This window comes from Penaeus monodon, chromosome 42 (assembly GCF_015228065.2).
Source record: "Penaeus monodon isolate SGIC_2016 chromosome 42, NSTDA_Pmon_1, whole genome shotgun sequence".
In the NCBI taxonomy this organism is placed as follows: Eukaryota; Metazoa; Arthropoda; class Malacostraca; order Decapoda; family Penaeidae; genus Penaeus; species Penaeus monodon.
In genome coordinates this window covers 21,955,024-21,965,443 of record NC_051427.1, presented here as the reverse complement: position 1 = coordinate 21,965,443, position 10,420 = coordinate 21,955,024, and the positions used below count along the sequence as shown (strand labels likewise).

The 10,420-nt window shown below is 41.4% G+C and overlaps 1 protein-coding gene across 2 annotated transcripts in view; it reads right to left on the bottom strand.

Moving 5' to 3' along the window:
* The window catches only part of LOC119599358 (protein transport protein Sec61 subunit alpha-like 1), a 10,773-nt gene extending 693 nt beyond the window's left edge, over positions 1–10,080 (bottom strand). The window contains exons 1-10 of one of the 2 annotated variants that reach the window (XM_037949117.1): positions 9,797–10,080; positions 6,697–6,830; positions 6,062–6,223; positions 3,325–3,534; positions 3,037–3,201; positions 1,811–1,909; positions 1,536–1,676; positions 1,122–1,373; positions 501–669; positions 1–266 (exon numbers count right to left, since the gene is read on the bottom strand). The exon at positions 1–266 is cut by the window's left edge and continues 509 nt beyond it. In XM_037949117.1, coding sequence (XP_037805045.1) covers positions 172–266; positions 501–669; positions 1,122–1,373; positions 1,536–1,676; positions 1,811–1,909; positions 3,037–3,201; positions 3,325–3,534; positions 6,062–6,223; positions 6,697–6,830; positions 9,797–9,803 — 1,434 coding nt within the window. In that variant the 5' untranslated portion in view covers positions 9,804–10,080 and the 3' untranslated portion in view covers positions 1–171. Of the gene's footprint in view, positions 267–500; positions 670–1,121; positions 1,374–1,535; positions 1,677–1,810; positions 1,910–3,036; positions 3,202–3,324; positions 3,535–6,061; positions 6,224–6,696; positions 6,831–8,853; positions 9,017–9,796 lie in introns of those variants that run through there. The other variant, XM_037949116.1, reaches the window with a different exon arrangement.
* Positions 10,081–10,420: the final 340 nt, after the last annotated feature.

The window sequence follows — 10,420 nt, the reverse complement described above, 5'->3', positions numbered from 1 at the left end:
TGTGCAAGTTAATCTTGCAAGTAGATCACTATAAAAAATCAATTCAATCATGAGTAAAGTTCACCCCAAAGTTGCTTGCACCATCTTCCGAATTTTTTGTTTAGCACAAGAACATATACATATTTATCACTCTCTCTCTTTGAGACTGACACCAATTCACTGGGACACAATCTAGAAGAGAAGAGTACTCATACTGCCCATCTCACTCTGTTCTTTGACGAAGATCTCAAAGTACTGGTAAATGATGGTGACAGCAAGCAAGATACCTGGAACAAAAGAATAACAATAACCGAAAACTAAACAGGCAATAAGACACCCTTTCACTCAAAATCAAACAACCCATTTATTAACACTAATTTCACAATACAAATTATTATTGTTTTAAAATTCCACAATTCTAATGATCTATTAAAATGCAAAGAGTGAAACAATGGTCACCCTAATAAAAAGGCATGAGCACTATTATCAAAGAATAAAGGTGACAAATCACAAAGACAAACCTGTGCCTGAGCCAATGGCACCAAGGAAGTCTGCCAGGACGGAGAGCGCGCCGATGCAGAGGCCACCAAAGGCTGCTGCTGTGGGAATGTAGCGATTCAGCTCATGGATCATGGACTTCTCCCTGTGTCCACGCATCACCATCTGCTGCTCCTTCAGCTGCTTGGCCACCTGGAACGAGAATTCACAATCAGATATCAAAAGGGATTGGAGAAGGGAGGGAAAGCAAAAGAAAGGAAAGAGAGAGAGAACCAATGGAAAGCCAGGAAAGAAAGGAGAGAGAAGCAAAGGAAAGCATGGAAGGAAGGAGAGAGAGAGAAAAGCAAATGAAAGAGATACAGGGAGAGGGAGAGGGAGAGGGAGGACAAGAGAAGTTAGGAGAGACAAGGAGAGGGAGAGGGAGAGGGAGAAAAGACTAGCCAAGGAAGGAGAGACAAGGAGAGGAAGAGGGAGGAAAGACCAGCAAAGGTAGGACAGGGAGAGAGAGAGGGAGAGGACAATCAAAAGGAGAGCCAAGGAGAGGGAGAGGGAAGACAAGAAAAGGAAGGAGATACAGGAAGAGGGGGAGAGGGAGAGGGAGAGAGAGAGAGAGAGTGAGAGAGAAGGGAGGGGAGTCAACTTACATCCTTGGCAGAAGATCCTGACACTTCAATCCAGGTCTTGGAGAAGAAAGCGCATGAGCCCAGCATGAAGGTGATGTACACAACCGCATGGAAGGGGTCCTCCACAATGTGACCAAAGGACTCCGGGGGAGACATGTAATAGCAGAGGCCGCCAATGGGGTAGGAGGCCCGCCCTGGGCCTCCAGAGCCTGTGTCTGCCCACACTCCCAGCAGGCCCACAAAGAAGTTGCCTGGGAATTTCACAGCCAACATCTGTGTACACAAAAACTTATTGGTTTGTCAATGTGGTCTTTTAAAATTTAAAAATAATTGAAATTCTTCATCCACATTCACTTTGGAGATGAAAATGAATAATTATATAACCAAGAACAAAAGCTGAAAATAATAATAAATGAAATGGAAAAGCTGACATGCCTGTGCAATGATGTAAAGGTTGGAGACGAGCGCAGACTGCAGGATAATGGGGATGTTGGAGGTGTAGAACAGCTTGATGGGGTAAGAAGAATACTGTCCACGGTAGCGAGCAGACTTGATGGGTAGGTCCACACGGAAGCCCTGGGAGAGAAAGCAACTGTTAGGGGAAATCAAATTCATACACATTTGAAAAGCTAATCAGCATACTGTCTAAAAAAAAGGTAGATGAAAATAGATCTTCAATTACGAAACCACTAGAAGAAAGGTTAGCATACCTGGAAGTATATCACAATTGCAAAGATGAGAACTGTTGCCAAGAGGTTGGTGAGGTTAGGGAGGTTCTGGCGGTAGAAAGCCTCACGGAGAGCTCGGACCTGGAAGTCAAACAATCCATTAGGAACACTGGAGACCCTAAAATAATAATTAAATTTCATTCATTTACAAATACCCAATATTCATGTATTTGTTATGAGAAAGAGGAGAGTTTGTGTTGTTGTTAACGTCACGTTTGATTTCACATGCTGAGAAAAAAATGAATAACTACTCATCATGCCTCTTCAAAGTCTGTCTACTCTTTTCTTTCTAGCTTTTTTTTTCTAAACAATATCCTCCCTAATTCAAAACCATCAAGAAGTACTTATCTAAAGAAGACACTACTTGTTAAAAAAAGGCTATTGGAGTGCAAGTAATTCCATGCAAACTGTGACCATGTGTGTGGAGGTGGGTAACAAGCCCCTACGGGTCCTCAAAGTTATCTTTAGCGTGTCCCTTTCTCTCTCATTAAAAAACAGTTCAGATACCACTTGCTAGTTATGTCATGCTTGCATCTGATTCTAAAGTGTTACAAACTCCTTGACTCTGGGCTATATTTTCAAATTTGCTCAATTTTGTTTCTGCCATCTGGTAAGCTCATCAACATCCATAATGCCTCACAGACATGCAAATAATATTTTGATAATGAGTTTTATTTGTAAAATGCAATGTATAATTGTAATTAGTAAGTCTTCATACATGATCTCGTTATAGTTGCACTTTCATATCAAGTTTCTTTCCCTCTTTACTTTAGTCCCTTTCCTCTCAGGAAAGGGGACACACTTTCATTCTGTTTACAAAGTGAGTGAGTATGAAGTTGGTGGTGTTGGTTAGAAATTGTGCCACGATGAAGAGTTGCCAAGTAATGAACAACTCACATCAAATTATGAAAATACAAGTAGTAGAGGTAATGTTGCTACTACTACTACTACTACTACTACTAATAGCAGAAGTGGTACTATTTTTTTCTTCAAAAAAATAATCTCAACCCATTTACAACAAGCTAAATTTTCATTAAAGTTTGGTAAGCTAGGATTAGGCATGAAAGCCTTTCATGTATATCAGAGGGGGGGTTAATAAGCATCCAAAGGTGTTAATAATAACCAGGGTCCATTATTGCCTGAGTAGAATATATGGATAATGATTAAAAATTTGGTCACAAAAGCCTCTGAAACAGCTCAAATCTTACCTTGTCCTGTCTTGTAGCGAGAAGGTGGAAAAGAGCAATGACTGCACCCTCAAACTCTGTGCCACGACCTGTGTTGACAGTGGCAGGTGAAAAGGCCTTCCACACAATGGTCTCACAGATGTTGGTGGCAATGAAGAGGGAAATGCCAGAGCCAAGGCCATAGCCCTGAAATGCACAAGCAGATTATTTGACCCATCAGCAAACAACCAACCACATCCATTGTTGCTCAATTTGTAAATTCCTTACACAATTTCAAGTTTAGCTAATCAAGTCTGAAAGCCTCCTCACCTTCTGCAGGAGTTCATCCAGGAGCAGCACAATGAGGCCAGCAACAAACAGTTGGATGATGATGAGGAGGCAAACACCCGCACCCAGATCTGAGGGGTCTCCATACATGCCTGTCATCACATAGAGGATGGCCTGGCCTACAGTGATCATCATGCCAAACAGCTTCTGTGCCCCATTGAACAGAGCTCTGTCTTTTGGGGTATCTCCAACCTGTCAAAGGGATATTATCGTAACCCTCTGCCGATGGGTGGCATGTACGTACATGCCATGGCATGCCTGGACTATCTGCCGGGTGGCATGTACATACATGCCATGGTGCGCATGTCCCGTATTCCAGGGCATGTATGGCCATGCCACGAGTTTTTTTATTACAAATACAGCAAAATATTTTTTTGCCACTGAAAATGTGATTAAGTAGTTTTTAACTTTCTCATTTTTCCTATACTATTCATTTCATAAAGGTTTCTCGGGCTTCCGAGGTTAGCGTCTAAAAAAATTACGTTGGTAATCGACTACACTAGCCAGAGATAATATATAGTATTCACGAACTGATGATGTAAAACCATGTGAAAATACCGATATGTATTTTGGTATAACAAAAAAAAAAAGACAAAAAAAAAAATCATGTATTTATAAAACACTAAACATAAAATTATATCTATATGGAAGTGATAATATAAACCTGTTGAACTAAAGTTTATCTTATAAAACAACTTGGGGGGGGGAGAAAAAAAAAAAAAAAAAAAATGCAAAAGAAAATACAACAAAGCCTATGGTTTCAACTCCAAGATACCACACACTGCTTACTTTATTCAGACTATAGAGCAAATAATGATCAACTATGGAGTATATATAACAAAAATATCAGTCTTGATTTATCAGAAAATATGGCAAATAGAGACCTTAGAAAATAATAATACTGAAAATACAACATAGGTTCTTAGTATTACAAAGAAAAGGCAAGGGATGCTGGTATTGGGCACGAGCGGTCGTGCATGCTAGGGTGACGATACGAGCCCACGGTAGCGGGGCCCGGGCCACTATGAATACCACCACCCCTTGGGCATCGGGAAGTCACCCGTCGGCAAAGGCTAATAATAAAATAAAAAAAGTGATGGTCAAGGATACTATGTTGAAAACCAATGATTAAATATCAAATTATCCAACTGATGTGGCATTTTTGCATCTGCTGGCTAGCTACTCTAGGCAGGAGAGCATCTGAATGGCAGGATCTTCCAGGAGACAGGATGCCAAGCATATCATTGGTCTCCTCTGACTTAGGCATCAAGGAGGCAGTGAAATGCATCACAAACCACACTAAACCAGGAAGAGCACAAATATTGCTTTTATTCTTTTCCATCTGAGAGAAGTGCACAATCCCATTCACATTCCACGGGGAGCAGTAATCCTAAAATTTCCATTGAAGGAATAAATTAATAAAAAAAATATATGTATATAGATTTTCCTCTCAAATAGTCAACATAAAAACGTATATAAGTAAATTCAACGTAGAATTTGGGTGCAAACTAAAAAAAAAAAAAATTGAGAACCTGGAGAACTATAAAGCCTATTTCTTTATCCCATGGATAAAGGGGAATCAAACAGCATTCAGGATGGACAGCAATGAGCTAATTTTGGATGTAGACTTATAAGCGCCAAAGGAAGTTTTCACAGCATTCTCATGATACTAGCCTACAAATACTTTAATATTGATGCTACATCCGTGCACATTTCAAAGGTAAAATGACTGCACATTTCAAAGGTAAAATGACAACACATTATGATCTTCAAGTAGAGTGCATCACTAAAAACTATTACAAGTGTGATGAAAGGGAAATGTGCATTCACATATGATATTACAAAGGCACACATCAATCACAGTAACCCCTGCATGCCTGCCATATATCCTTCATGTTTAGAAAGTTTTCAACAGTACTCTACTCTATTCATCAGATATGGTTTGGCAGGGGTAAAGTATCTTTTTTAAACCCTTTTCCCAAAACCAGTATTTGAAGATTGGGGTTAAAGGCAATGCACCATACACCAACTCCAATTTATTCTTTATTGTATGTGCAATTAAGCACAAAGAAGAACTTGTGCACTTCAGAGCCAAATCAGAATGCTACAGAGGAAAAGGCTCACCAACTGAAGTGAGCAAAGATTACGGCTTCTTTACTCCACTACCTGAACACTGGAAAGGTCTTCTGGTTGGGAAAGAAATGAGGCTATTTGAAAATTGGTTTGCTTTAGAGGTGGCATGCTTTTTTACAGCCTATATTACTACTATTACTATTGCTACTATTACTACTAATACGACCATTATTATTACTGTTACCATTTTTATCATTAACTTATTATTGTTTTTATTATTCTCCATGTTATTATCATTATTATTGTTAACATTATTACTATCATTATTATTATCATCTTTACTGCCAATAATGATATGGACAATAATAGTATAAATGGTAATATATATTGTCATCATCATCATTCAATCATTGTTTATTTGTGATAGATATGTTTGTTACCCCATAAAACTTCAACAGTTAGAAGTCAATGCAGAAAGTTATATACATGAACCTTGATAATTGGAATACAGAGGTTTTCCCGTATAAATATGAAAAAAGCTCATTAAAATCACTTATGAATTCCCACGAACCAAGCTTCTCACTGGACCCCAGGTTCTACCATGTACCTGTGCATGGTAGAACAAGAGAAAAGGGCCTCCACTCACCTCAATGATTTTGGCTCCCGCTAGGAGCTGCATGATGAGACTGGACGTGACAATGGGAGAAATACCCAGCTCCATGAGCGTGCCTCGGTTGCTGGCCAGGATCACACGGATCCAGTAAAAGGGGTCCGCAGAATCTGAGCTCATGATGCCGAAGAGGGGAATCTGTGAGGAGCAAAACAACACTATTTAAATGTTCTATTTTTCTACTAAAGATTCATAATCAAGGAATAGCAACTTCTAAGCTATTCTATGTACATGACAAAAAACTTAAAAGCTTTGTTTTATCTTAAATGTACTTTTTGGGATGTTAAATGCTAAGTACACACAAGATCAAAAGATTCTATATTATTTATTCAGATATGTTTCTTCTCCGATCTTCAATTAAAATAAATAGTTGTTTACTTTACAAATAATCAGTTTAGTTAACTGGCTAAAGCACTACATTCACAATCAATATTTTTTGCAATATCTACAAGTGAAAAAGCCGTAAACATGATTATATTTTGATGTAAAGAGAAAGAACCTTATTAATCACTTGTATAAATCCAGGTTACAAACTCTACCAGTTAACTTGAACAAACAAGAAATAAGCTTTAAATTCACACCTTAAAATACTAATTTCAATTTGGCTCTACCTGGCAACAGACGAGGAAAATAAAGAGTGTGATGGCCGTCCACAGCACCTTCTCTCTGAATTGGATCCTGCGCTCTGGCTTCTGGATTTCGGGTAAAACCGCACAGAACGGTTTTATCACCTCTAGAAATTTGACTGCAAGGAGGCACAGGAATAAAGGTTAGCATTTGTCTACTTACAATCACAAAGTTTCATTTTTAATGATAAGTTCCTTCAATGGCAATGGTTCCCATCTCAACTAACTCTCTGCAACCCTTAAAGGCATTGCAGAGGGTTACCAGTCTGTCACAGTCTTGGGAGAAACATAATACAGGCCAATTCACTAGACATTCTAAGTGTTCACATTAAGAATATAATATGAAGTCATGGTTTTAGAAAATAAGAAAATGGACTGCCAAATAATCTCTCTCTCACAGCCTTGAACATGTAGATAGGAAAATTATAAATGAAATGGGTGAAGTCAGGGGGTCACAGACGTATGGAGGATCAAGAAGGGAGCCAATAGTGGAAAAAGAATGGGTACCACTGCACTTCAGAAACCTATGTGTACATCTCACAAGGCTACATACATCCAATTTTTGATGGGAGACCAGTGCTGGGACTTGGAAAAGCTTGGACAAAAGTTGTCAATGAACCTCTGGGACAAGACGAGACCTGCTGCTCAAAAGAGAAAGCAAACGTAAAGTGGATTCCTTAGTCATGTACTAAACCTGGTTATGATATGATGACAGGCGATGCACAGGAAAAGACTACATTTTCTTATGTATGTAAGACTGGTAAACTGTTGCCATAAAAAAATCATAAATTAACATGTATTTATTTCAAAAGTAAATATTTACAAGTCAGCCACAGTGGCTTTGAAAAGGGAACTTTGTAGTAGCTATATGTACCAACTGTTTGAATCAAATCCAGCTGAATCTTTGTGACCTTTTTTTGCATGGCTTACAATCCAAGGGCCAACCATATTCTGAGACTGAATCAAATTAATGTTTAGTGTTAAGCTAACAAATGGCCTCTGTTCTACATACAATGGCAACAGTGTGTCTCTATTTGACATTATGTCGCAAGAAAAGATAAGCTCTATCTTACCAGAATTTTCATACTGGATGTTTTTTGCCTGGACCAAAATGCCAACAGGTGTAGAGGACAAATCAAGTGACACAAGGAAAATGGCAGACATGAGGGGGTTTTCTAATCACTTACCATATAATGTTCTCTTCTTTTACTCTAGATTTCTAACAAGTTCCCCAAGAGATTCTCTGATTAACCATACTTGGCAAATACATAAAGGGACTTGATCAGATCAGTAAATAAAAATGAGAATATTCCTGGCTTTGTGGAGCCTCCCAACCAGCTGGCTGACTCAGTCTTTCCTAATTCTACCCAGCCATGCATGAAACAAACTCTACATGATCAAGTGTATTGAAGAACCATGACACTCGTTTTTATAATGCCAAATTAGGACTTATTTTTGAAAACATTTCTGCCTGTTCTTATCTACAAGATCTATGGGAGCCCACTTTTTTGGGAATCTGAAAAGATGAGACACTGAACTGGGCCATGGAGATCATTATGTATGTTGGGGGCTAAGGAATAGGCCATCACTGCCGAGGCCCAAGTGACCATGCCTGATTTCCCCAATCCCTGAATCTGTGGATTTTTTTTTTCTAATGCTACTGATATTGACAACATTATTTTTGTCATTGGCATTATGGTTATGAAATTACCAGCTATCTCTGCATAAATAACTAAAAAAAATAAAATCAAAGTGGACATTGCATGTACTTGTGCCACACAGGCTACTGGGTTAACTTTGTGTAGTAATACAAAACTAGCTGACAATGCAGTAATGAGTTGTGTTTTCAGTATAGTGCTTGATACTGTACTGCAAACACTGAGCAACAGAAAAATTTAGCTGTAGCAGGATACTACAATTCTTATTGTAGGCAGCACACAAAGTGCAATCATTTCTTTACTTTTAAGCACTTGATTTTATTATATATGGGCATGTCATTTCCTTTGATATAATTTGTTGCATTGGTCTCAAATATTTTATCCAGTTAATCTTTACAGTGTGGACATACTAAGCTAGTATAACAAATAATCAAGCACAGTTCCTCTACATATAAAGGAAAAGATCGAGATGAATGCTGCTCACATCTTAATTCCACTTGGTGCTTCCAAGCCTCACCTCCATCCTGTATGCATACTGAGGTGAAGGCAACGTTTGCTGGGGGGGGGGGGGCTCCACCAACCTCCCATATTTTGTGACATGGAGTCAGGAACTTTGCCTCTGGCAAGTGCATCCTTACTGAAAAACATTACCCTTTAACCCACAGTCTTGTAAGAAAGAACTTGTCCAACCTCATTACTGTCAAAAGAGGAAAAAGGCCGAGCTCTCTCTTGCCTGAGGCTTCAGCACAATGCAGAGGTTGGCCTTTGCTGAAGCACCAGTGGTGAAGAGGTTAGTGATCATAAGCCTTGTTCTCAAGGGGCAGCTTCCTTGGTCCAAGATTTTGCAGTTTAATTAACCCGAAATTACTCTGAATGTAGTATTACTCTCAATAGTACTGCCGTTCAACCCAGGCCCACGCGAAACCAGGTGTGACCTGAAGGGCGGCCTCCTCACAGCTCAGGCTGAGCCGGGGGGGGGGGACATGTTCACCCTTTGAGGAGGCGATACGACAGGTTGATTTGGAAATAATATAGGAATGAGCAGCCCTGCCAGGACTCTGCTCTCTCTGACTCTGCCCTTGGCACAATGGGTACAGAATCCCCTGAAAACCGAGGTAAAACGTGTGGTAAAAAAAACTACAAGCTTAAATGAACACGTTTCCATGCCATCACGAGCTCCAGCTTTCTCTCTCCTTTCGAGCCGGAATCAACCCTATTTCAGGGTGTTTCACGCCCGATGTTTGACCTGTGTGACTCCGAGCGCCCAGGAAGCCTCGCCGAGAGAAATCGCGGTCCGAGAGGCGCCCCGAAGGCCCTGCCCGAGGGACCGCCGGCGTAGACCTCCCGGGACGGCCTCCCGACGGCCCCTCGGACGGAAAACCCACACGACTCCCCCCTTGATAAAGCAGGAAAGCACATGCACTCACTCCCCATGGCGGCGGCGGTGGAGGGCGACGGAGGGATCAGGTGCGCTCGCTGCCCCGCTCGGCCGACGACTGCCCGACGAGGCGGTGCCCCTCGGTCTCCCTCGGCGGCTCCCGGGGCACGGACGCACACTGAGGATCTAGGGCAGGAAGGTAGCCATGCCCAGACAGTAAGTGTGCTAGGGGGAGAGGTGGAGGATGCCGGAGAGGCTGCTGTCCCGAAGGCAGGAGAGAGGGGGGCGCCGGGAGCGAACGCGACGCCATCTTGTAGCTGGAAGCGGCGTTTTTCGGAGAGACTGAAATATTTTCGCTTGTTATTACTATTTTTACAGAGAGACTATGACAAGCAGAGAGAGAGGGAGGGAGAGAGAGAGAGAGAGAGAGAGAGAGAGAGAGAGAGAGAGAGAGGGAGGGAGGGAGGGAGGGAGGGAGGGAGAGAGAGAGGTAGGGAGGAGGGAGGGAGGAGAGAGGAGGGAGGGAGGAGGAGAGAGAGAGGGAGGGAGGGAGGAGAGAGAGAGAGGGGAGGGAGGGAGGGAGAGAGAGGAGGGAGGGAGAGGAGAGGAGGGAGGAGAGGGAGGAGAGGGAGAGAGGGAGGGAGTGAGGGAGAGAGGGAGGGAGAGAGAGAGA